The sequence below is a fragment of the Homarus americanus genome, unplaced genomic scaffold (genome assembly GCF_018991925.1).
Source record: "Homarus americanus isolate GMGI-L3 unplaced genomic scaffold, GMGI_Hamer_2.0 scaffold32871, whole genome shotgun sequence".
Lineage (NCBI taxonomy): Eukaryota > Metazoa > Arthropoda > Malacostraca > Decapoda > Nephropidae > Homarus > Homarus americanus.
Window position 1 is genome coordinate 3517014 of NW_024748870.1, and position 27567 is coordinate 3544580.

Sequence of the window (27567 nt, forward strand, 5' to 3'; positions counted from 1 at the left end):
ATACCAACATTCAGTCTTCCATCTTTGCACCCAATTATGAAGGGCTCCTTCTATTTGATTGCAGGTGTTTCCTATTACATTTATTCATATAGAGTGAGTGAATATTTTTATCAAACATTACAATGGCTCTGTTTTATTAGACATGTTTGATAGAGTCATAGAGTTGGGTAATGACCAAATCAGGATGTCCCTCACTACACACCACCACCAACCTAGGTACTGGCATGTTTGCAACCCTGACACTAGCCATAGCAAAAGCAGTCCAACAGCCTCAGGGTGAACCACCACGATCAGCTTCATAGAAACCTTTCCATGCACAACAAGTGCTATTAAAATTGACTGTGCTATTATGCTCTTGATGATGGAGAAGCATCTCAGGGCACTACCCTTGAGTTTGGGCTCCTGTTATATCAAGCAGAAGTGCCAGACTGTGAAATACTCACCCCAGGATATGGAACAGAGACCAGAGGAAATTACAACTTTGTTGTCCCAGTTACCATCAAGCATTTTGGAGCAAAGTTTTATGCCAGGATGACCTGCCTAATGCTAACCCATAGGGTGGGAACAGCTGGCAAAACAGGGTTGCAACTCCCTGAGGTACCCACTTACCAAAAAATTTAAACATCATAATACTGATAACTCAAGGTGATTTAATTATACATATCCACTGCAGTACTCTAGAGACAAGCCCATAAAACTATTTAAACACAGAATGAATTTAGAAACACTAATATCAATGATTATTGTTCCTATGCATATAGTACTGCTGCACTTTTGATTGAAGCATCATGATGTACTTACTGGTTAGTGGGTGTAGAAAGTGGACAAGGACATGGTTGACAAGGGATACCCTTTACAGGGTCACCATACTCTTGAGGACCACATTCTATATCTTGCACACATTCACCTAGCCAAGGTCCAACTTGCACTCTGCGATAATTTGGTGCACAATCCTGTTATAAAAATATTTATATCAGTAAATTGATAAATAAATAAACAAGTATATAAATATCTCAGAAGCCAATTCACTCTTGTATCAACCACTTAGGGGCTATAAATACAGGCTCCATATTTAACCTCTCACATTTACATATTGATGACCCTATCATAGGAAGATGGATGGATTCCAGGGTCCTCATCTCTTTCCTTTGCCTACAGAATGAGATTAATTACATCAGCCATTGATTAATAGCATTGAGGTCATTAAAGAAGTGAAATGTATATTTCTAAATCAGCTATGAAAGAGAAAAGGTTGTTTTGAGTCAACTGCACCAATTGAAAGCACCCCAGCTATACCATAAATACTTCAAAACACCAGAAGCCTGACCTTCAGACACTCCCCAGGGCTACACAGATTGAATTTGAAGAATTTTTTTTTCAAATTCAAACTTCTAGAGATGATGACTTAAGTGAAGATAAAGCACCTCACTACAGGATGAATTTGGTGGAAATTTTTCATTTGCAAATAAGTGGGGTATGCTTTGTGAATATCGAATAGGGGTTAAAATAGCAATTGCGGATAAGTGGGTTATGGATATCGGAGTAGCCAATAGAGAGGTATTCCTGTATTACATAATTATGTACACCCCCAAAAAATTGTGATATTAAATTATTAAAACTTAAAAATATGGTGTGGTAGACATGAATGATCAGGGTATTGTGTTTTAGCTACTGACTGTCAGTGGCCAATATCATTGATAATGTCATATTAAAAGCAATACAGAATAAAATATTATACTGTACTCTTAATCATTTTACCATTGAACATCAATAAATTGAGTGGATCATAGAGAATATGCACATAGAGATCCCGCATAATGGATTATTCACATAATCAGGGTTTCTGGTTCACTCCCTGTGTGTTCATGCATGCATCTCTGTGACATTGCCATTTAACAAGACCCAGCTGATCTGCCTGGTCAAGGATATATGACAGGGATTGTACATACCAATAACCTCATATCTGATAACAAAACACTCATTATCACTATTTCTTATAATCTGTTTATGTATCCTTGAGTATATAATAAACTGTACTGTATATTCAACTGTCTTACATTTTTACAAGCAAATATCATTAAAAGCTACTTTTCTATACAAACCACAATCTGGGCTCCTTATCACTGAAGAATAGGTAACTTAAATCTGTATCCTGCTTGGTCTCAAGTTGTTCACGTTTTTTAGTCTTTACTGAAACACTTTTAAAATGCTTTCTAAATAAGACAAAAATGCAATTAAAAAAAGAGGGGGGGGGGGGATTAATTCATCTAGTTTCTGGATCATTTTATTTTTCTTAATAAATTTATTGTTCATTGAAAAGTTTTTATCAATCATATATACCCAGTGCTATGAAGTGAAGATTATAATTTTTTATACCATTAAAATATAAGCACAAGTAAAAGTATGAGAATAAATGAGAAATAAACACAGAGACATGCTACATTCACAAATGTGTTCATACACAAATCTACATATGAAAACCTTGTAGGCATAAAAAATTCCTACACATATTTGCATTGTTATGGGCAACAAAATTGTTTGGGAGAGTGAGTATTGAGGCCATGCATGCTGTGTTGGGAGGACTCATCCATTATATGCTTGTTTTAATACTAATTTTTAATACCTATAGATGGTACTGTATGGTATTTCTTTACAGCTGAAAAAAAGTATAGCCTATACCCTGACCTTAATTTTAACCTTGAGCTGTACATTATAGGACTTCAGATATGACACTTGGGTAGTTAGGGGTCACTTCCCAAATCCCCTTATTTCCCATTACACCCAGTCCTTACCAAAAACTGGAGAACTCTGGAGCATAACCCTCATGGTTGACAAGAGAATACTCTATTTGCCTAAAGACAAGTGTATTAATTTTTGTTAAATAGTCTGGTGCAAACTTGTTGAGGTTGTAGTGTGGGCTACAGTAGTGCAATACAGTGAAGGTGCAAGTAAGAAACTTGGAGTGAAGACATGCATACAGTATATTTATGAAGATACATCACAAATCTTCTTCAAATTGTTTTGGATTATAGGAGTCACAAGAGCTAAGAACTCCAGACAATCAACATTTCACTGTACTGCAAAATTCTCTGTGTAAGCTATTGTATGTACAAATGAATTTTCATGTGAAGCATCAGAAAAGTAGTGGAAAAAAATGTGTTGCACCTACTCATGCAGTGATGAGGTCACACACTATTACAGAAATACTAATTATTTACTCTCTGAAGATACCATTATATACTGTAGTCTAGTGCATATAAAAATAAAAATCTCATTCACAATGTTCAGTTTACTTCTAAATCCTGTTTAATAATAATCATGAAAAATCTGTTTTAATCAATTTAAGAGAGTTGAATAAAAATATCTGTAAAGGTAAGATGATTCAGGCAATCCATATAGTTTAAATTAACGTACAGTACTGAATATATACTGATAAGGGAAAAATTTGTAGACATAAAATCTGGCAAGTTTGTCTCACACCTGATAAGACAATAGATGTTACACAACCTATATTTCTGCAGACAAATTTTCTCTGTTGATTCAAATATTAAGATAATAATTGCAGTTGAATTACTTAAAAACTATTTTCATTCTTATTTACATCATATTCTATCAACATTAACTATAAATATATTCAGAAATACTGAATTAAAATGCTGTTAATTGTATATTAAATTTAAAAAAAGTTACGATACACCCCAACTAAAAATTATTATTCACCTGGCAAGACAAGCCCATGTAGCCTTGGGGGCAATTACACTCCTCAACCAACACAGCTCGACCTTGTTCACTACCGGGTATTACAGCAGTGTCCAACTGCACATCTGATAAAGTAGCATTCACATATGATCCATCACTGTATAGGGCCCTGGAAAGAATATATATTAATAACAACTGTAAATGGAACTTGGGAAAGATGAAAGAGCAGTTAAGTATGTAAACTAATAATGGTTGTAAATTAATTATACAGTGAACCCTCGAAGATTTGGACCCGGTAAATCCGGATTTTGGAAGATTCGGACAAAATCTAGGGGTTTCGGGGGCTAAGAAGCCGCCCTAAGAACCATTCCCAAAACAAAGCAGAAAATCATCTTACGCCCATGTAACTAAGATGTCAGTGTGCGGGACACAGGTGCCCGAGGAGGCGGGAAACATAAACAGAGTTGCCAATTGTTATTTGTGGAATATTATTTCATTCACTCGAGTAATGAAACAATGTTTCTTATTATGTTATTGTAGGTAAATGCATGGTTTACATAATTTCTTTATCATTGTGCCCATCACCATTTTCAAATTAGACTACAAGATATGTATTTCTCGCATACGTATTTCAGTCGTACGCCTGTCAACGGGAGCGAGTAAGGGGAGTGAGTGACTGCTAGTTAGCACGTTGTCTGCTGTTGGAACTCTCCTCGCTCCCAGCCAAATTTCACTGGATTTACTGTTATTATTAGTGTTCACTGATATAATAATGCTTAATAGTGATTAATCATGGCATTGTACCCAGGTTAGACTTGTCACTGCAACCACCAGGCTACTGAGCCAAGCTGTGAGATGTTATGGTTGTTTTTCACCTTGTATTTTTGAGTCGATACATGTAACTTTCTTCATTTATTTTACTGAGTTACATGCACACACCATCCTACATACATAGTGTGAAAAAAGTAGAAGAAATAATTGTCCTAAGGGCAAATACATAGAGGGAATATACATTTGTTTGCACAGGAGTTAGCTGGCTCAGTGAGGGAATGGAAGGAGGGCGCAGAATGTAGGGGATGGGGAGCGTTGCTAGGGAATCAGCATCCCAGCTGGTCTCTGTTGCTATGATGAAGCAGGGAGTGTATGCAAATGGCACCTGTGTTAAACTTTCATTTGGTTTTAATTACTGGTTTGGCGATACCTGTACAGTATTTTTTGTTGTAACTTATTTATTGTTAATATTTTTATTTATTCCTCACATATCCTGGCACTGTATATATAATTTTAAGAAAACTATGGCTACAGAAGGAAATTTTTTTTTTTTTTTTTTTTTTAAATACTACCTACTGTACAGTATATGGCCATGAGTCTTATATGCCATAAAATACGGTGGTGTATTTTTGGTGTTTTTTATTTATTATTTATTGTTTTTATACATTTAGTACATTCACCGCAAGATATGGACAATCAGCTTTTTCAGATAGATGGTCCCCCTTTTAGTCCGGATCTTTGAGGGTTCACTGTAGTAAAGTTTGTAAGTCTTGTATAAAAGATTCACTAATAAAGACTGCTAATGAAGTTTGGGAGTGTTTAAAGAGCACAATCATTGTTAAGTAAAATGGAATACAGTGATGCTCTAGTACTGTAAATGACCTCAGATTATTTCTCCCGTGGATACAGAAAAGCCTTGAGTAACACTTATTGACAGGAGTCAATGTCAACCAGCTATCAAACGAAAACTAAATTCTTTTCACAAGAATAGAGCAAAGTGGGTGAAGAAATTAAACTTTTGGTATATCGTCTTTTACTCATTTTCCCATAATTAAAGACTCTTCATGCCTGTCCACACAAGATGGCACCATGTTTGTGCTTCTTGTTGACAAAAGCTTCCAGTAATCAACCGAATACAAAGTAATGGAATGCTTCCGAGCAACTTTTCCAAGTGAAATGAAATACCAACACCCTTTGTAACCTAACTGAACCTAGCTAATCTAATCTACCTAAGCAAACATAACATAGTCTTGAAGTAATTGTGTGTATTGAAAGGATGATGCTGGGACGAGTTCATATGTATCAGCAAACTTATACTAAAAAATTATAAATCCTTGCCCTTTTTGGGGATATTCTTGATGTACGAAATCTCTTATTACAAAAGTAAGTTTTCTTCAATTGATAGTCTTCATTAAGTAGCTCATTAAGCGATAACAAGCCGAAGAGTAACTTATCATCTTATGTAATGTCATTATGATGGCTACCTCAGATTAGATTCGTCTACAAAAAGATCTTGGATTAATACCTTTGGATAATGTTCTGCAAAGCCCGGCCTAATCTATTGCAAAAGTTAGGATTAACCAATACCATTCTCATATGAATTAAAGTAATTAATATAATGACATCCTACCTTATTAAAAGCAGTTCCATATTTTCTAATACCATCATGATTTCTTCCCTGCTGGCTGGCTCGTGAGGCTGTACTGCTTGCCCATCAAACACCACTGTCTTGAACCACTGGCCACTTTGGAACTTCACATCTACTTGATTTATAATCTCGGGGAGGAATTTCCCATCATGTATATGCATAAGAGTTAAGCCATTTCCCTGCAAAGATGCAACAGCAAAGTATACATAAACATAAGAATTACAGAAAAGCAACATAGATAAAAAAAAATGGCAGTTATCAAGTCATCTATAATTATGAAAATAGATTACTCTCCATGATGTTCACTGGCAATTATTTTTGCCATTATAACTTTATGATGTTATTTTAAAAGTATGGGATAATGCCTCTGTACATTTAGTACAGATGAGCCTCTCTATTCTGTCATTCTGTAGTCTGGCCATCACCTATCATCATTATCAATGTTTAATGGCTGTTATTACCTGATGGCAACTTTGACAACAGGCATGTGTAAGTTATGTAATATGAGTGGATGCCCTTCCTAATACAAACCCACAAGGTGGGAACAGCTGGCAAGGCAGGGTCACAACTCCCTGCGGTAATCAAAGACTACCCGTTGACTTCGGAGAAAAATAATACTGTACCTGTTTATACAAATAGATCCAAGTAAGACACCTCCTGCAGTTAAAGGATTAATGATCCCTGTAAGTACTGTACAGCGAGACTATACATTAGTGATCATTAGTCTTAGAAAATAATCTTGCTGTGGTATTTCTTTAATATGGACAAAGTATGGAGAGATACTTATTATGTACTTTCCAATAATAAAGACATTTGAAAAATTATCTGCTTATTTCAATTAAAAAGAATCAAGCTTCCAAATCCCTTAGCAGTCATGTTTTACTTAACCTTAGCTTTCTTCCAAGGACATTTCAGAATGCTTCATCAACCAGTTTTTCTGATACTGCTCTTCACCCCAACTCCACCACCTATGGTCCATAAAATTTTACATATGCTGGTTGACCTCCTATATTAGGGAATGTTTACACCCTTCTCTGAGTATTCGTGGGACGAACATGCTCAAAATGGCCACATACATGAAATTCTGTGAATACCATTATCATAATTAACTGAGCTGTATACAACAACCATAGCACGCGGTCTATCTGCTCTTTTGTATCACACAGTACATTTCAACAGCACCACAACTTATCTAACTTATTCCCAAACTTAGAAAAGTTAATATATTATTGTAACAATACAATAATAAAGTCACTGACTGGCCAATTTTCATTGTTTAGTTTTTTAAATATTCACCAGCTGATTACGTGGATACTGTGGCTATATCACTTGTTTTGACTCAGTTACTCTAAAGACATTATGGATGAATAACAATGCATTGTGAATAGTAAATATATAATTTGTTAAAAGGTGTTTGAAATGATGGAATTAGTGTTGAAGTGAGTAAAAGTATGTCTTAAGAATTGTTTACTGTATTCTATTCGTCACTGGTAATTTTCTAATGTGTCTTAGGTGCTGGAGTATATCCTCAGTGTCTTTAGTGTAAGAACATTAAATATGTCTTTAATGTTTTATTTCTGAGAGAAGCCTGGAGAGTGCGCATTAGGTCGCTCTTACATTATCGCTGACGTCATATGACGTATCGAGTGTAATTGGGCCACGCATCCTTACCTCCCTCCACTGCTAGATGTGATTGGTCTAATGTAACATGACGTGCCCTGCCACCAGAGGGAAGAAGTCGCTGACCTAGCCAGGCCAGTCTCATTGTTCTCAGTCTCCGCGTATACTGTTCTCTCTTGTGCCCGCTATTCCCCTCACAATGGCTTCCACTGGACCCCCACTACCCCCGAGAAACCTTGAACTACCTGGACCAAGCCATGGTTTTGTGAAGGAAGTCATTGAGTTGGCGGAGAAAATCAAGCTCATCCTTGACAAAGACACGGTCAAGCATCGGTATGAAGTGTCTAATGACCTTCTGTCGAAATTTATGGAGCCGTATGTCCAGGTGTATGACGACAACATCAATGCTAGTCGTCAACATAGTATTACGGACTTCTTCGTCCGCAACCCACCACAACCACAGCCAGCCCAAATCACTGATAGTGACAGTGAGGATATGGACTTTGAGGGGTTTGTTAGGGAGGCCCTGCAAACCTCTGTGAATAGTGATAGTGATTCACCAGAGGGCCACTAATCTGCCCTCTGCCTCGGAACCAGCCGCCATCCCCGTGTGCCGACCCATCTCTTCTACTAATATAAGTGTTAAACACTTTTATATTTGTACAGTAGTGTAGTTTTTTATTTAGATATTATGTGTGTGTCAATACCATCATAAAATTATGATATAATTTTTACTACAAGGTACGTATTGTGTCAGAAAAAGTGGAGTTTGGGAGTCGGCCCAGTCTCTATTTCAATTAATCCCATATGTTCTGTTATTTCGTTTACGCGTTTCTCGTTTTATGAGGACCTCCATGGGTTCAACTGACCACGTAAATCAAGACTATACTGTATATACAATACAGGTAAAATAAATATTAGGCCTAAGGGCACACACATAAAGGGAATATACATTTCTTTGTACATAAGTAAAATGTACGCCCCCCCGGTCAGCAAATGTTATTCGCAGATTTTGTGTTTTGTGACCATTTTGAAAACCTAGCCAACGAGAATTTGAAGGGCATGCTGTATTCATATACACACCTGGCATATGTATGAACAAAAAAGTGCATTTCTGTGGATGCTTATGTAAATTGGGAGTTGGTAAACATCATTTATTTACAAATAAATGAAACTCATGAATCCAGAAAGCACAAATGATGATGGCTGACAGTAGTTAATTACAATATTTAGTACACACTTACCATCATAATCACATCTGGTCCACTGATGGTCTTCCCAGAACGTGTGATAAAATATTGAATTTTGTAACGGAGATAACCACCAAAAGCAGACAGTTGCTGCCCTTTGTGACTGTCAGGTAGAGAGAAGAATACTAGAAGGTCAGTGGGAACGTTTAATTTGGTGCGATCCACAGATAGCTGAAATAAAAGTTCATAATGTATTTGACCATATCATTCTATTTCAAATAACCAAGATTCAAAGTATGCTTTTGAAAACACCATACCTATAGTACAGTACTATATAACAATTTATAATCATCAAAAACACAAGTACCATAATGGAAATGAAGGTAAAAATAAAAATTGCCTTGACTTACTTGAACTGCATTAGCTGACTGAGGTTTCACATACCGTGGTGGAATTGAATACACATCAGTACGGATTACATAGTTTCCGTTGAGCGCATCCAGATTAACACTATCCAGTGAAAAAGAATCACTTGAAGGAGGAGGAAGCTGCAAAACAAAGACATTTCTTAGAAGGAGAAGTAAAAAATAATAAATAACTACATCATTTTGGGGGTTTGTGTGATTGTGACCATGTTCAAAGGGTGGTGTGGCTAATCGACCTTTCTGGTTTCAGTGAAGAAAACCACATCTAGGGTACACTCTTTTTTTTTATTTTTTAATTTGAGAGATCCAGGTACATTGGGATGGTAGCTAGTTAGGTAGCATCCATCTGCTATCTCCAAACATGTCAAATGGTGGCATTGTCATGTGGCTTAAGCAACCACACTAAATCACAAGCCATCTTTAGAACTCCAAGTTGTTAATACAGTGGTCACTCGGGTCCCTCGGTTAACGAGCGCCTCGGTTAACGAGTTACCCTCCATAAGATTCTTAACTTCGGTTAACGAGCAATACCTCGATTAACGAGTTTCATATGAGCCAACCTGAACATGATTTCGCTTGCATTTGGCGGTCCACCAGCTGTAGTATTAGTCCACCAATACAGTAATCGGTTCTAGGGCTTAAATTCCTTACCCTTTTAGTAAATATCAAGAAGTTTATACTATTCAATAATTTTAAAAGTTTAATATTAAATTTTTTAGTCATTTTAACAGTTATTGAACATAGTTGAAGGTAAGGTCACTAGTTTGTGGCACGCCATCCAGCCTGCCAACACAGCATACAGGTGTCAATCATTGTGTCTTTTCAGTGGAGGTAACATCTTGCTTGAGACTCTCTTCAACTAAATGCTTTTTTTCTGTGTTTACAAGCAAATTATTGGTCATTTTGAAATTTATTTTACATATTGACAACATATAATGCAGTGCAGTGTTGATTTAAAAAAATAATCTTTAATTACACCGAGAGAACTAAAATTTTATGGGTGAAATGGCGCCATGGGGTGACTTCTCTTCCACCCCAATGCCTTCTCTTCTCCCTTCTCCTCCACCCCCATTCTAATTCCCATCATCATCATCATCATCATCATCATCAAGGAGCCTTCTACATTCACACCTCAAAGTAAGTGTACTTAACTACCTTTGTTGTTGAATTTAGGCTATTTTCGGTGAGCAGGAACCAATTACCCAAAACCCATTGAAACAATGGTTTCGGTTAACGAGTTTTTCGGTTAACGAGCAACCTTCTAGAACGGATTGTGCTCGTTAACCGAAGGACCACCGTATTTTGAAGTTGCCAACACCGACTTCTATACTGAGTCTTATATAAGGAGAAAGAGAAAAAATCAAAATAATTAATTTTGTAACATTTTCATCGGAAATTTATATTTGTCATTTTTTCGAGTGTTTTAACCGATGAAATTACCCAAAATATTAGTTGCTCAAAATGAGCAGGGCTTTGAAGTAGAGGGAAAATGTGGGATACAATACAGTACTTAAAAAGACCACCAAACAAACCTTGTAACACCAACTATATTTACAGTACCTGGTACCTGCTTTTATTGTACCATCAAAACCGTTTTATCGGAAATTATCATGTAAATAGATAAGAAATTTCCATTGCAATAAACTTGCCAACTAGATATAATCCTGACAGCTCTGTCCTCTTGTTCAACCTTAATACTGTACAACCCATGTTGTACTGCTCCCCCATTATACTTATGTTTTTCAATTCCACTGTAATTTATGTACAGTATATATTTATAATATACATGTAAATAAAAAAAAATAAAAAAAATAAATAAATAAAAATATATAAATATTGAAGTGATAACCGTGGTAATATTATGAGATGTTCTTATTACCACCATGCTATTGTACTATTCCAGATGTTACTAAATGTTACATAATACTTCCTTGAGATAAATGTATATGGTAGTATATATCAGGTGTCTAAAAGAGAGCCCAGGTTCTCAACTGGCTCACCTATGTTAATAGTGTTATTATCATCCACTCTGTATCTGTGTTTTTCTGGCTAAATAGACAGTTTCAATTAAATTCATAACTTGCAAAAATGTTAAGAATCACTTTCAAGTTTTTGGATCCCTCCTCATCTAGGCACCAAAAACAACACCACCACCTCTACTAAACACTGAAAATATGAATAAGATAAACTTTTTATAGTTTTAGGATTTTGAAAGGTTAGGAAACCTTATGTCATGCTTTCAAAAGTTTATTTGGTATTTTTTTTTTTTGTATTTTACCCCACATTTTCCCTCTACTTCAAAGCCCTTCCCACTTTGACCAAGTAATATTGTTGGTAATTGTATCTGTTAAAATACCTGAAAATATTAATTTCCAATGAAAACACTAGATAATAAATTACTTTTAGCCCTTTTCTCTTTCTCCCGATGTACAGTAGGTTTTGGCAACTTCTAAAAATTTACCCTACAAGCTTTTATAATATTATTCTTTAAGAGATAACTTAAATGATTTCCCTCATTACCTCATATATATATAATGGCAGTGTCGACAATAATACTAGGAACAGTGGGGATTCAGAATACACTGAACAAGATCACACTGGTTGCCTTACATATACCCGGTAAGCACACATTCAGTCGTACTCAACAGAGGTTATGGGTCATCTACTTTTATGCCACTGAGAACAATTTTATTAGATCAGACCCCTCAGAGTACTTGAGTTGTAATCTGATCATTTCTTCTTGAGTGAATTTTTAAGTTTTTGATGTTCTTTACAATTACACTAGTCCATCAACAATTAAAACATAAGATATTCAACCCTATGTATACATGTGTGTTGCTGTCATTAATTGGGTGATTGCTACACAGCTTATACTAAATATGAAACTGAATATATTTACCTGGGTGATGAACCTATCAGCAGAGTGACATTGGTCAGTGGCTCCAAAGCAGAAGCAGGTGAGACAGTCCTGTGAAGTGACAGCTGCTGCATTGAACTGTGGTGGCTGGCACACAGGTGAACCACCCTTTACTTGTACAATGCAGTCTGGCTGAGCAAATACTGATCCCATGCTATTGAGAGCTTCACATGAGTAAGCACCCTGGTCTGTAGCTTGAGCTCTTGGGCATACTAGTGTGCCTTCGCCATTGTCACTAAAAAAAGCAAAAAACAAAACAAAATAAAATATAATAATATATATACGGTGTGTGTGTGTGTGTATATATATATATATATATATATATATATATATATATATATATATATATATATATATATATATATATATATATATATATATATATATATATATATATATATATATATATATACACACACACAGTCATCCCTTGGTTATCATGCCTAATTGGGACCGCGCCGAGTGCGTGATAACGAAAAACACAAGCTGCAGAGATTAAGTCTTCATTAGTGTGTGTGTGTGTGTGTGCACATTCTACATCCCATGTATTGCACTAGGAAGCATTCAATTGAAGCATCTTTAATAATGTTTACTCTCACTGTCAAGTCATGACTGGCATAGCAGGGATAGAGTTGCCAGTGCTACAAATACATTATTTTTGTTACCGTTATTAATAAATTTATCAATGAATTATAGATAGTACAGACAATGATAAAACAGGTATAGACCACCAATCCAGGATTCTTTGTAACAATTTTGAAGATTTTCCAGGATGCCTGCTGAGGGCTGGGAGGTTAAGAACCAAGTGAAGCCCTAATTCACAGTTGGTGGGACAATATACAAATAATCCATCTCCCTGCAAATCCCATTCCTCAAAAACAGGTATGAAGATAGGCTTATTTACTAAAGATTGGGAGCTCATGAGCCATGAATATTACACAGTGAATGCACAATCTGTTCTTCATTGTTCAAACCTAGTTATAGAGCAGGATACAGAACCTCTTCACTACCCACCAATCTTCACAGAAGACCCCAGGGAGGTGAGTAGGATCCAAGTTTTCTATTCAGGCTTGATTAAAATATGGGATTTGGGGATTAATTTATCATTTATACCTTAACACCTGTCTAGAAAGACTCTGGAATACTAATATCAGCCTAGTTACTTCAAGAATTCAGTTGTAATAATGGAAGAAACAATAATGTTAATTTCCATAAGACTTATTTATGTTGACATTATAAATAAATTAAATCAACAGTACTCACCTAGTCATTTCACATCTGTCCGGAACATGTCCCCAGTTAAGGCGCCATACAACAATAGGAACGGGAGTGCCAATTGCCAAACAGGTTAATGTGAATGTTTCATAAACTTGCACCATCTTGTTGCGAGGAGGAGGCCGAAGAATTGTGGGCTTACCACATCCCAATTCATCAGTCCCATCTTGACAATCAACTTCTCCATCACAATTGAAAGACTTAAGTACACATTGGTTCCTATCATGACAAGCAAATTCGTTGTACCTGCAATGTGAATCTGTAAAAATCCAAAAATGAAGGATTGAAGCATGAAATTCCATTCTATAGCTAAAATGAATTAATGAATAAAATGCAAAGTATCTCCACTAAAATATCACCTACCATGCAGCTCTGGCATATTCTAATTGCAGACTACTACACTTTCTTTTTGAACAAGGTAAACTAATAGAATAGAAACTCCTCACTGACCAAAGCTAGGATCAATCATTACATGAAGCCTCATTTTGGTTGTTTACTACAGGAACCAGACCATTTAACTGCCAAGTTTGAAACCTGAGGTGAATCGAATTTCTGATCCTATGCCTAAAATATATATACTGTATATATACACACTCAATTGAACTCCTAAGCATATCGGATAAATGGTATGGCTTTGTATATATACAGTACTGTACAATGCTTGATCCATACATCTTATCCTTTTCTAAACATACTCTGCCCATGATTTTCTCCTAATATGCATTAAGTTTTTGCTATGATTCTCTCAGTAATATCCACCACACACCCTTTTTGGCATATGGGAAGGACAGAGTATTCCAGTAATCCACCCATCACTGGAAAGCTGAATTAATAAGCTGCTAGTGATGCTCATGAAAAGACATTCAATAAAATTCTAGGGTGAGATTTTTCCTCTGTATTGTTTAGCCTCTGTATATTGAAGAAAAAACATTATACTTATTTTAAAAAAGCTGATCTTTATCCGTGTGTTTTGGGTAGTGTTTTTCTTTTGTGAAGTAATTTCATTATGTTAGGATAATTCAATATTTCAGGATATTTCAAAAGCCCAACAGCCCTGCCAATATCAAATTCATGAGGGTTCAGCAGTTATATACACCCACCTCTCATTTTACTGGGGGTTACGTTCTTGAAAATCACCGCATAATTAAAAAAAGCGTAAATTAAACATATTTTTCCCATAAGAATACATGTAAATGGTACAGGTTAGGGGAAAAATAATATAACTGCCACAATAAACATTCTTTTACCTTCCTCATTAATAAAGAAAAACAGTTAATAAAGGAAAACAATAGGAAATACATCTTAAATAACACTTACGTTGATGACTGGCGACTTCTGCTTGCCCAAGGTGGCATAGGGGAGGGTTGAGGAGGGAGGCTACAGAGGCGGAGGAGCGAGTATGGGGGAGTCAGTGGTTGAGGGCAGGGAGGAGGGTGGGAGGGGTGGGAGGGCTGACGTGAGGTAGTGACCAGCCGACGGGGAGATTACTGAACCAGACGTTCTTATCAGTCATATAGAGGGAGTTTAAGTTTTTAGTTTATAAAATGTCAATGAATTGCCTTGGCAGAATATAATTTACATTGCTGGAATCCTTGTAAGTTAGTGATTAATTTGAATATAAACATGATATAGTTTGCACCAGACATAAAAATTTGAGTAATTCTTTGGTACATTTGAGTACAGTATAGGTTTGCCCTTAGGACAATAATTTCGTTTACTTTTTTCACAATATGTGTACATGTAAACGAGTAAAAATAAATGAAGAAAGTTACGTATATTTACCCAAAAATACGAGTTGAAAAACGTGTACATAAATGTACTACACTATAGGACTAAAATATACGTATATCTCTTGTGCAAAATATATGATGTATATATTAAAATTATTCGCTGTCTTGCAAGGATTCCAGCAATGTAAGTTATATGCTGCCGAGGCACAACTGACGCTTCACACCTGCGTGGGTCAAGCTTCGGCGGAGCTGGGTATGTTTTCGGCGTCACTCTGGGTATGTCGTGCACACAAGTGATGCGCCATGAAAAAACTTTAGGTTTTCAGAGTTTTTCGGATTTGGGAATTGCGGAGAAAGAAGTGTGGATCTGTATTATTAATAATATTAAAATCGCTAATGTTGATATGAATGTCACTATAGTAATATGTACAAGCACCTCACCAGGCATCACATGCAACTCTGCTGCCAGGTGAATATGTGGCAAATTTCAAATAATTTGAGCACAATATTTAAATAATTAGGTGCGCATAAATTAGGCTTTGGTATTAATTAAACAATCGCGTTTTCCAAAAATGAGTAAATCAAATGCACGTAAAGCACAAAGTAGCTGTATATAGTTTCAAGTTTTAATTGTAGGAATAATAATTAATAAAACTTGTAGTTTGACAATAAATTTTTAAGTACTGTATAACACAAATAGAAGAAGAAATGTCATCACTCATCTACATGGAGATTGTCTTTTACTCACCAGATGAAGTTGTATTACAGTCCCTCTCATCAGAACCATCCCCACAATCATCATCTGAATCACATAACCATGTCTTCAGAACACATCGTTTGTTGTCACATTGGAATTCATTTGGTTCACAACCCAAAGGATCTGAAGAAACAGAAAACTTTAAGATAAAACATTCTCATTGCAACAAGAAAGACACTTAATTAAAATCTTTATACATCACAATAAATTGAAGAAATACTTAGTTCTCAACACTGTCACAAAAGGGAAAAAATCATCTTATAACAATATAGCATATGGCTTGATTTGAAGATGTAATTCTAAGACATGTGCCTCAAATCTTAAATGAACAAATAAAAGGGTTGTCCAATTTCTGTCTGGAAAAGATGAACCTACGTGGAATACAAAATATACAATGAATCCCAAAAGCTCTCACCAGGGAACCATATAATCCCAAAACAATACAGCACATCGTAAGACCTTAAGGCAAAGTTTTCCAAACTCTGAAATATAATGGTTTAGGCCCTGTAGATGTACTGTTAAGAAATAGGACAGTACGGTACTGGAAAAAGCTTAAAAAGATTAGTTGGGAACAGCTGATCCTTGTGAAAAATTCTGGGAACTCATCTCCAAAGAAAACATCACAACACATTAGAGTGCCTTATACAGTAGGTCACAAACCATAGAAAAAATAATAATATCTTTTTTTTTCTTTCAGGTGAAGGAATCATAACAAAGCAATGAAGATTGGGTGACAGGGACCAATCAAATGGCCACTGAGAGCATAAGTGAGACCAAGGATTCTTTTCCCACAATGTTAAAAACCTAAGCAGATAAAAAACTATTCATATGGCTTATAAAAACCCCAAGGGTGTTAAGTCTAGGCTATTAATTATAGCAAGTTCGGTGCTCTTAGGTAGCTTGAGTTGGAATTCCCCCACCCTCTGGAATTTTCCACCCTGCAATACAGACCTCCACCCAACCTGGAATTTCAGCCAAACAGAACAGTCCCCCCATCCCCAATTAGTCTAGATTAGAGGGAGTTGGCTGTACGTGTAATGACTTTTTTTCCATATTCTAATATTCAGCAAGCTTGCCTAAAATTTGATTAGAAAATGGCAACAGCAGGGTTCCAGGCCATTTTTGCGTGTTACTGTACAATTATAATAGAATTGCGGATGGAGAAAAACATCCATCAGATGAGTTATAAGGTAATTAAAGACTTTTTCTTTATAATCTGTTCCTCTGCTTGTTTGTCTACAATTGCAAAAACAAATTAACTATTTTTCTAAGATCTGATAAAGCCTGGTTTTATTGAGCATATACAAAATAACCAATTTTTCCTGGGCCACAGGATAAAGGTTAATACAGCATGTTCTTCAAATTTGCTGGGGATAGGTTCTCAAAATGGCCGCGAATAACATTTGCTTATCAAAGAGAGGGGGGGTGTACATTTTTAGTTCTGTACAAAGAAATGTACATTTCCTTTATGTGTTTGCCCTTCGGACAATTCTTTGTTTTACCTGTATATGTGTGTGCGTGTGTGTAGACACACACACACACACACAAAGCTCATACAAATAAATAATAATGGGAGAATCCTCTCACAATGTATTAAAAATGTGTGAGTTTACCCTCAAGTCCACTCTGTGCTTTGTTATTAATAACAAAGCTCGAAACTGACTTCATGGTAGACTCACAGTTTTAATACATTTATTTGATTATTTGTGAGAGGACTTTCCCATTATTATTTATTTTTATGTATTTTGTGTGTGTGTGACTACATACACATACAGTATATATAATACAGGTAAAATAAATCACTGTCATTAGAACGAATGGTACCCTGTCCTGGCTGCAAAAATGATAGGAACTTTGAAACTACCCTTAGACATTCTTGGGTACATCCAGGGTGCCATGTGCGAATAATCGAGGTCCGTGAATTAAAAATCCGCGAATTGTCAGGGCATGCTGTATTTAATAATTTGTTAATGTCAAAATATAAAATTCATCTTAATAAGCATGGCACAGAGGTTTGATGGATAGTGATAATGTGTCTTAAACATTATGCCCCGGGTGACGTTCCAGAACACACGCCTTTTCCCACCACTGTTTGAATGTCCAGCATGGGTTATCAGGTTCCAGTATGACTATTTGCCTGTCAGCCACACGCTCGGCCACAGGGAAGCTTCCTGAATGCAAGTACCTACTTTTATTAGTTTTATTTTCATTGTTTGTTCATTTTATCATGTTATATCAAAGTAATATTGCTAAAAGTAGTGTAGTTGTATTGTAGAGTAATATTACTGGAAAATATTGTTATAATTATGTTATAAATGTATTTATTTGTGGAATTATTATTCCGATAATTATTTTATACATTACTTGCTTTACCAAACAAAAAAACAGCCAGACAGCCTGGCGACCTACTGTGTGTGTGTGTGTGTGTTGCGAAGCATTTTTTATAAATTATTTATGAGAAGTAAGTATTATGATTAGTAAATATACTGTATGTATTACTGGCCCTCCCAGACACAAAGGCAAGCAGAAAATTGACGCTTAGTGCGTAGTGGTCACGAGTGCTAGCCGTCAAAATAACTGTCCCCTTACTCCCTCGCCACTGTGGCCACAGGAAAGTTTCTACAGGGTCAATATATATTTTTTCTTACTTCTTTTTTATTGTTTTATCATTTAAAAAGGTTAAAAATTATTTTCAGAAAAGTTGATTCTTCTCGATTTACCACGCGTGGGGTATTACGCCCAGCGGCCCCCTAGCCCGGGTTGTAGGGGTTTAATCCAATATACAGTAAATTAAAGCATATATGAATTTTGAACATTCTCTGATTTTTAAGTGCTGTAAATCTAAGAGTGGTTTTTGGGATGTTATTGTTTTGCCCTCAATGTTCTGTTACAATAAATGAATTTTGCTTTAACGATACATTGATTTCAACCCCTTGAAAAATCATGAAAAATAGGGGCTGAGGGTTCCAAATGGTTAATAAACATAAACTAATTTGTGATAGAGAAATTTGCATATCCAGAAACCATGAATACTGCGGGATTACTGTACTGCATTCTAAAAACTTCTTGTGTGAAACTTACTGCAACGCATTTCATCTGAAGCATCACTGCAGTCAAAGACGCCATCACACACCTTGTCTTTATCGACACACTGACCATTCATACATGTTGCCTCCTTTATTCCACAGGCTGGTGTAGGGGATGGGGTCACCACCACATCTGTTGGGATCACAAAAGATATAATAATCATAGATAAAAGGGAGATTCAGTTATCCCTTAACATATCTTACATCAAACCAATATCATAAATACAATATACATCTAATGGATTGAATTGTGAAATTGAATTTTATGGCTAAAGAGGGATAAAGCTGACTTCTGTAACATTTTCCAGAAATTTTCTACATGGTCCCTGTACAGGTTTGAGACCAGTATGACAGAGACTTAACCTCTTCATGGTCACTGACGTAATTTATGTCATCCTTTGCCATACGGAAATTGGTCACCGATGTAGTTTATGTCATGTTAAGCTAAGAGTCCGTAAGATTTGCTAAGGGCTCCTATGGGTCCAGATCTGAAGAATAATTCATTTTATATGACTAGGCTATAAATAGACGAGTGTGTGTGTGATAAGTAAATACAGTAACATAAGGATGCGGAAACAGACTTGCTGGCACCCGAGCCACACTGCGTGCATGACAACATCTGACATCCTAGGACTTTTAAACTAGGCAAGGAGCTTATAGGTGTGCTTTTCACTGTTACCAAGTGACTTTGAGGGTTCTTTGGGGCTGTTTTAGCCAACAAAAAGAAAGTGGAAAATCTTTGACTTATGTTAAATTAATTGGCCATCAATGGGTTAAGAGCCAAGCAAATTTGCAAATAGAAAAAGCTTGTTGCCCTATGGGACAACACTCATGTGTGAATCATCTGGTATCATAATGAGTAGCTTTGATCAAGCTGGAATCATTATGAGTACCTCTGAGTTACCTGGGTCATCATAAAGATTTAAGTCACTTGACCATTATGATTACTTGTGAGTCACCTGAGTCATTATAAAGATCTGTGAGTCAGTTATAATCAGTATGAGCACTTGACAATCATTTAGCATCACTACAATCACTTGGGGTCACTATGATCACCTGTGATACCTGGAGGTAATGTGAATACCTGTGAGATATCTGGTCATTATTTTGAGTATGTGCGAGTCACCTAGGATCAGTGTGAGCTCCAGTAAAACATACTGCATGATAAGAACACTACTGAGAAGCAAGGACCACTATGATCACTTATGAGACAAGTGCCAAAATTGAAAATACAATGTGAGGCACTTGTTATCATTATGAGCACATGCAGGACACATGAGATCATTAAGAATACTTGGACATCACTTGTATCACTATGAACACTTGTGATATATCTGTTATAAGCATGAGTAACACCTGAAGATAAAATAAGCACCTGTGAGCCACCTGGGATCATTATGAGTATAAGTGAGATATACAGCATGGTAATATTAAAAGCACGTGTGAAGCAATGGCTATTATCATAATATATGAAGGGCATCTACCTGTCTTCAGAAACAACTATGGGACCATCAGTCCTATTACGAGAATTTGTGAGATACTTGAGGTCATTGTGAGCTATGATGATACATCTTAAGTCATTATTAGCACTTACAATACAAACAAATTTGTATGAGTATGTGTGAGAATTGTTAAAAAGTTACAAGTGATCAGTATCTATAATCATGTCAAATGTAGACACCTGTCACCACTATGAATACCAGTGAGAAATGCACTCTTACTGTGAACGGTAATGATACATAATGTGATGTTATAGGATATTTTTGAGACCTTTTTGTAGGCTGAGGGAGTTTCCAAGGTCTCAAGTAGGAGGAAAAGTTATAAACCATTCAAGAGGCCCATAATGAATGCTCAGGAGAAAGATGATATAGTTCCAAATCTGTGGTTTGTCACATTATTCTCAAGTAGAAAAGAAGGCATAACTCTGGTAAAAATACTGAAAGTAAAATTCCTTGACCAAAATTTACAGCTTCACCAATTAGCAATCATGCCTCCCTAGTACCAATACTAGCTATGTCATATCAGATATGGATATATAGAAAGCTAGCATCATGAATAACAATTTCAAACATTGACAGTTTTATCACTCCTCAGTAATACCATGGGATTTCAAGAGCGCAAAAAAAATTTAATGGTTGACACAAGATATGAGATATGTCTCAATAGCTCTTGTAGGTAAAGAGGTAGTATCGTAATCATAAACTATGGCTGCTAACAACTCTAAACTCCTTTGACAATACTTAAGATTCCCATAAATGATTGACTTATATATCAATTACCACAACAAACTGTCTCAGTCCCTCAGGAAAATAAGAAACTAATCTGGGTGTGTTCGAACTAAACTACTCATGTGAAAATGGCTGGAAGCGGAGACTTCTAAAAATTTAAAATGTGGATAATCACAATAGACTACCTGTACCTTATCACTATGTCATCACTATCAGTATCATTAAGCAAAAAGTTGAAGATTTGCCAAGAATCATGTTTGAATGGTAATAAATATTGAGCTAAGCATTCATCTAAGTTATCATCTAATAATATAAAGACAATCATAAGCCTTAGTTAAAATATGGGTCAGTAACAGAAGGTCTGATCCATATCAATTATGATATAGGTATACCTCGCTATATGTTGCCTTGCTACATATCATTTCACTAATACGTTGTTGACGAATTTGAGAAAAATAATAAAGAAAAAATTATCAAAATTTTCTTACGACATACAAATGCACCTGCATTGGACTACCTAAGGTAGCCTTAGAATGCTAAATGACAACCAAATCCCTTTATGTTTCCCCATCACCACTATATTTACTTGGGGTATTTATTTAAAGTGGGTACAGTAAAACCATATCAAGACCATATAAAGTGAGTAGAAATTGCCCAGCAAGTGGTATTTGTGCTTAGGGTAAGAAAAAACCCAAGGAAATGTATTAATCTAGAGGTTAAATTACATGTTTTCAGGTACTGTACTTAAAGACTGGTGAATACCTTGTTGACATAGTTAGAGTACTTGGCCTAATATAGGCGCCACACTGGTGAGAACTATATGTGAGAAAGTGACAAAACTAATTAAAATTTTCAAAGTGTGACACTTTTAACTGTTACAAGGAACTGTAAAAACAGGAGAAAAATTGTGTCTCGTAGTCTCTGGACCAAAATTTAAATGTCCATCATCAGATGAAGAGGCAGGCAATCCTACCATTTCGTCTCAATAATTCCACCATTTCCTACCCCAACCAGCCTCTATATGTTGTCTCCTCAACCACCTTGTGTAAGTGTTATCTTATTGACATATATTTTATAATTATATACAGTACTGTATTCATTTTAACTTATAACAATATATTTTAGGTATTTAGCAAGAAAGTTTTAACAAGAAAAGTCTCCCTCTTTATATCATTAAGTGTATGGTAAAATTATGTCCGTTATATATAGTCTCACTTAACATCACGCTTTTCAAGAGTGCATTTCTGATATTTAGCGAGGTACGCCTGCAGTTGAATGGGAATGAACTATCATTGTGAAATATTATTTTTGGTTTGGAAAGTTTTAAGTATGGGCAATATTCATAAATGATATTGAAATACACTTGAATCATAGATGTATTCTGTCTATATCAGTGCTTTAGATAAAGAAGCACTTTTTCAGTCACACTGGTTTGCTGGCTACAGTACACAACTTAATAAAAAAATTACTGTACATTAAATCTTTTTTTTCATATTTGGAATGCCCAAACAGCCAAACGAACATCTTTCTATTCATAACTCATTTAATCCCAATTTTGGAGAACATCCTATACTAAATAAACATTGGGTCTTTAATTATATGTTTTTACTCACCACAATTGGGCCATCAGGTGAAGCAAGAAACATAAAATGATATAAGAAGTTATAATTTGCATGAGGATAACTAATATAAAAGAAAGAAAACAGTCATAGAAATCACATCAGTAAATAAGTTTCATAAACTGTGTTCATTAATCATTTGAAAACTTTTTTGAAGGGCTGTAATTATGCATTAACTATAATGTCAATGCTATAACTACTTCTAACATATTTTTCTGTATAAGTTTAAATTTATAGCTTAATTATATAACATGAATGGATATTTCTGCCATAAACCTATTCTTCTACAACTTTGTGTACTATCTGTCATCTAAAGTCTTAGTGTAGCATATTAAAACAATGCTCTTAAACCTAGCAGCATGTACCATCTTAACAGTTCTCATAATACTAGTCAGGAACCATTTATTTATGTGATATAAACACTAATAACTTCTGTTTTATTAGCCATGAAATGGACTGTGTTCAGTCTTTGCAACATTTCTAAATAACTAAACATCTAACACTATAAACTGAGTACACTAAACCATTGCTAATTCAATATTCACAGTTTAATTTTTCAGGATAATTCAATCTTTTTCTTGTGGTAGATTTTGCAAAGATATTTTGATTTTGGGGAAAAAATTACAAGTAGCTTCAGAGGATGTTCTACAAGGGGAGGGGCATAATCTGAAATGTCACTCGGAATGATCCATAGGCTATACAGTAATTCAATAATTTGGAGTACTGACAGTAAAATAAATTTCTTACACTTCCTAATTCATGTGCCAAAAACTATAATGAACCAAATCATTACAAAGGATAATTAGCAATTTCATTTGTAAGTTTAACTGCCAAAAAAATGCAAATTATATATTTTGCAATACTTTAGTCTTAAGGAATTAAATAATTACAAATACATAGTTCTGAAACTCATAGCTACCTGAAGCTTTTGTATATTGAGAAACAAATGTAAAGAGGCCAATATTTTTATCAGACTCCATAAAACTTGGTATTTGGTTGCTGTTTGGGAATTTTCTGGATTTGGATGCCTTGGGTGATGTCAGAGATTCACTGACAAGTAGCGTATGTGACCAAGACTTAAGGAAAGAAGGAAGGGAAGGAGATGATTCTGGTATATTCCTCAAGAATTTCTTTGAGGAATGAACAGGTGTGACTTGGGAAGGGTGCAGTTGTGGATATTGCAAGGAGTCATACACAGAAGGAGGAGGAACAAGGCGATGATGGAAGAGTGTTCGACTAGGTGGAAAGTCTAACACTGGTAAGGCTTGTTCAAGCTGGGTTAGGTCATGGAAAGTTACTACATTCCGTGCAGCATGGTTAGGGAGAGAGTGGTAATTAATGTTTGATTTACAGTAAGGAATCACTAATGTCATGCTTGACTAATAAACAAGAAACATTTGTGATGAATAATCATTAAATACTAACACAAGAATCTCCAGTTTAGCAGAGATTATTCATTACAACATATATCTACACTTAATAATAAATATTATTTATATTATATAACATGTTATGCACAACATACACACTCAATCTAATTGGAACAAAATCAACACAAATTCTTACATGGGGTAACCTGTAGGAAGACAGATTTCCTTATCCCTGGTGTTGAAGGTGGTACATCTTGGGCCTCACAGTAGTATGTGCCAGTATGCTCTACCTGCAACATGAAGATACATTATAATGATTTTTCTTTCGGGGCACGATAACTAGCATCAAGAATAACACAGGTGCTCTTATTCATGGCTATTAATTTACCAGGATTCCAGTTGGATTAGCAGACATGTTCTACTATGAATTTCCCATTCTACAACAAGCACTCAAAATAAATCTTTAGTTTATCCCTATCACTTCATCCAATTATAAAAATAATGTCATTCCTCTTAATTTAATAATTACCTGTATATTGGGCATAGTGAGGCGACCACGATTGTCAGTAGTTCCAGGAGGCCATGGACGGTTCCCCTCTCTTACCCAGCGCACAGGTGCTCTTATTGTACCTTCATCACGACACTGGAACACCACTTCACGGCCTGCCACATTCATTACACTTACATTAATATTCAGGTGATAATTGGAGTGAATTTTAAAATTTTCTTTTAGATATCATCTACTACTAACATACTTCCATATGTAATTCTCAAAGTACCTTAAAGACAACAGAATCACAAGTTTGAAAAGTTATTGGTATGTCTTCAAGTCTTTTATGTTTATGATATATATATATAATTATTTTATTTTTTATAAAAATCATATTTAAAGCCAAAAACTAAAAATATTACACACATAATTCTACTCAAAGTCTCTCACACACAAGCACGCACACACACACACACACACACACACACACACACACGAGTAAACAAAAGTATTGCATTTTGTTGATTCATTTCCATTACACACATAAAAATCATCATATTACAGTACAGTCTGTATCTTTTTTTAAACCTAGATTTGCATTTTCCAAAACAAGAGAAAATCTGAATCTCCAGAAATTGTGAATAATGAAGATAAGAAAAATAACATGTTGACAAATTAAACAAAAAAAGCTTAAAAATAATCATCTCAAAGAAAACTAAAACAAGCTACTGTACTCCTTAAAAGTATGAATAACAAAAATAAAAAAGCCTGTACTATCATACCTCTTTTAACCAAGTCTTGGTTAACGAATTTTTGTTTAACGGTCATGAACAATATTTAAATTTAATAAATACTGTATAATAGATCCATTTGAGAAAAAATCCAACATTAGTGAAACAGAACCAACAAAAAAGTCCGCCGTCATCTTTATTGTTTGCATCATTTAAGCCATTCACCGATTGTTTCAAAGTGTATACAGTAATCGCATCATATTTTTGCTATCGACATGTGCTTTGTGAACATTTTATGCCCATTATGTCTGGGAAATGGCCTGCAAGTGAGTGTGTTGGTAAACCAGCGAAGGTGACTAGGCAAGTCATTACAATGGATGTGAAAATGAAAGTGATAAAAAGGGTTCAGGTAGGAGAGCGTCAAGTTGATATTGATTGGTCGCTTGGCTTGGCTTCCTCCACTGTTAACAAAGTCTTCATCTGAATGAAAAAGTTAAGTACTGTCACCTTGCGACAGGCAATTTTGTTGTTTTATTATTGTTGTGCTGGAGCTGTTTGTTTGTCATTTAATGTTTACTTTCGTATGAAGACGACGGCGGCAAATTACGTGTACGTATTTCTAAGTAACCAACTTTTTTCTAACGTTTAAGACCTATTTTGGCACAATTAATCATTATTTAGTCATTCTGCAAGAAAATAGTAGCATTTAAAAGCATTTATTTATCATTTTGACAAATTTCATTTGTAGCAAGAACCCATCTCCATAAGCACCATGTTATAATGGCCTCTTTTAAAGGATATTTTGCTTCGCGAACCGGTCTCAAGGATGTATCTCATCTGTTATGAGAAGTATGATAGTATTAGATTGTTACAAGTCAAAAAGCCTCACTTTCCTTAACCAAAAGGATTAGAGACTATTAGTACTATTAAGTCCTTTATAAATAGGCTCCTAATCCTTTGGTTAGGTGAGGTTGGAACCCAGGAAGACTAGTGCATATTTGACAAATCATCTATTAAACAAGAATGGTGGTGAGAGAAATGAAATTATCATGTAGTGCCTCAGAGAGAGTAAGAATGATGGAGTGCAAAAGTTAGATAATGCTAGATTCAAGTAAGAACTATAAAAAATAAATACAAAATTGCTAGGCTTTAAAAACATGTGGCAAATATAGCTCAGAGAAGGCTTATTAGAGAAGTGGACAATGGATGACACCTTTAAAATGCTACTGTATTAGCCCCTGTCTAACAAACTAATAATTAGATAAACATTAAGCATGTAGTCCACATTTATTGTATATAAGTATTAATGTCTGTTAGACAGGGGCTAATACACCACCACTCCATAAATATATTTAACAGAGGATAATGGTAATGTTAATGGTGTTATGAGCACAGATGAATGAATGACTGGCAGCAATAAGAAATGGTTAATGCAAAAAAAAACATTACAGTTAATACAAGAGCTTCACTGACAAATAATTTCTTCCTAACTTTTAGGAATAACCCAAACATTTATATAAATAACATATACTAAATATTTATGTATGTAACTCATTTATTTATACAATTTAAAATTAATTTCCTTTACAGTTTTCTCACTAAAGTAAGTATATGCCCAAAATTAAAACAAAAATAACACAATTTAAAAATCTGACAAAAGCAAAAATATAAAACATAGACAGTAGTGTATTATCAAGTGTACTGTATATACAAGGCATGAAAGAACTATAACTTGCATGCTAAACACAGAAATTTATCTTTTATTGTCTTACCTTCAGGAACTATTGAAAGCATTAAATAGAACAGACTCATCAATTCACTCTTGAGAAATATGATGTTTAAGGTTCTCACTTCATGATACACAAGCTCAATTTAAGAAATTTATTAACAAGCTGGTACATACGCTCTAACACGACTAGAACATGAAATATAACACAATCATATAATTTGACAATTTTTCTGTAACATTCATGCCCTAAACATCATATTTTCACAATAACCTTAAAACTAC

At 35.2% G+C, this 27567-nt stretch overlaps 1 protein-coding gene across 1 annotated transcript in view; it reads right to left on the reverse strand.

Moving 5' to 3' along the window:
- LOC121853164 (basement membrane-specific heparan sulfate proteoglycan core protein-like) overlaps positions 1-27567 on the reverse strand; it is a 476204-nt gene that overhangs the window by 153849 nt on the left and 294788 nt on the right. The window contains exons 47-58 of the mRNA XM_042347127.1: positions 27329-27337; positions 24865-24998; positions 24532-24625; positions 19114-19251; positions 16024-16155; positions 13534-13804; positions 12253-12505; positions 9339-9476; positions 8983-9159; positions 6101-6297; positions 3721-3868; positions 802-953 (exon numbers count right to left, since the gene is read on the reverse strand). Of these exons, the coding sequence (XP_042203061.1) occupies positions 802-953; positions 3721-3868; positions 6101-6297; positions 8983-9159; positions 9339-9476; positions 12253-12505; positions 13534-13804; positions 16024-16155; positions 19114-19251; positions 24532-24625; positions 24865-24998; positions 27329-27337 (1843 nt within the window). The remainder of the gene's footprint in view (positions 1-801; positions 954-3720; positions 3869-6100; positions 6298-8982; positions 9160-9338; positions 9477-12252; positions 12506-13533; positions 13805-16023; positions 16156-19113; positions 19252-24531; positions 24626-24864; positions 24999-27328; positions 27338-27567) is intronic.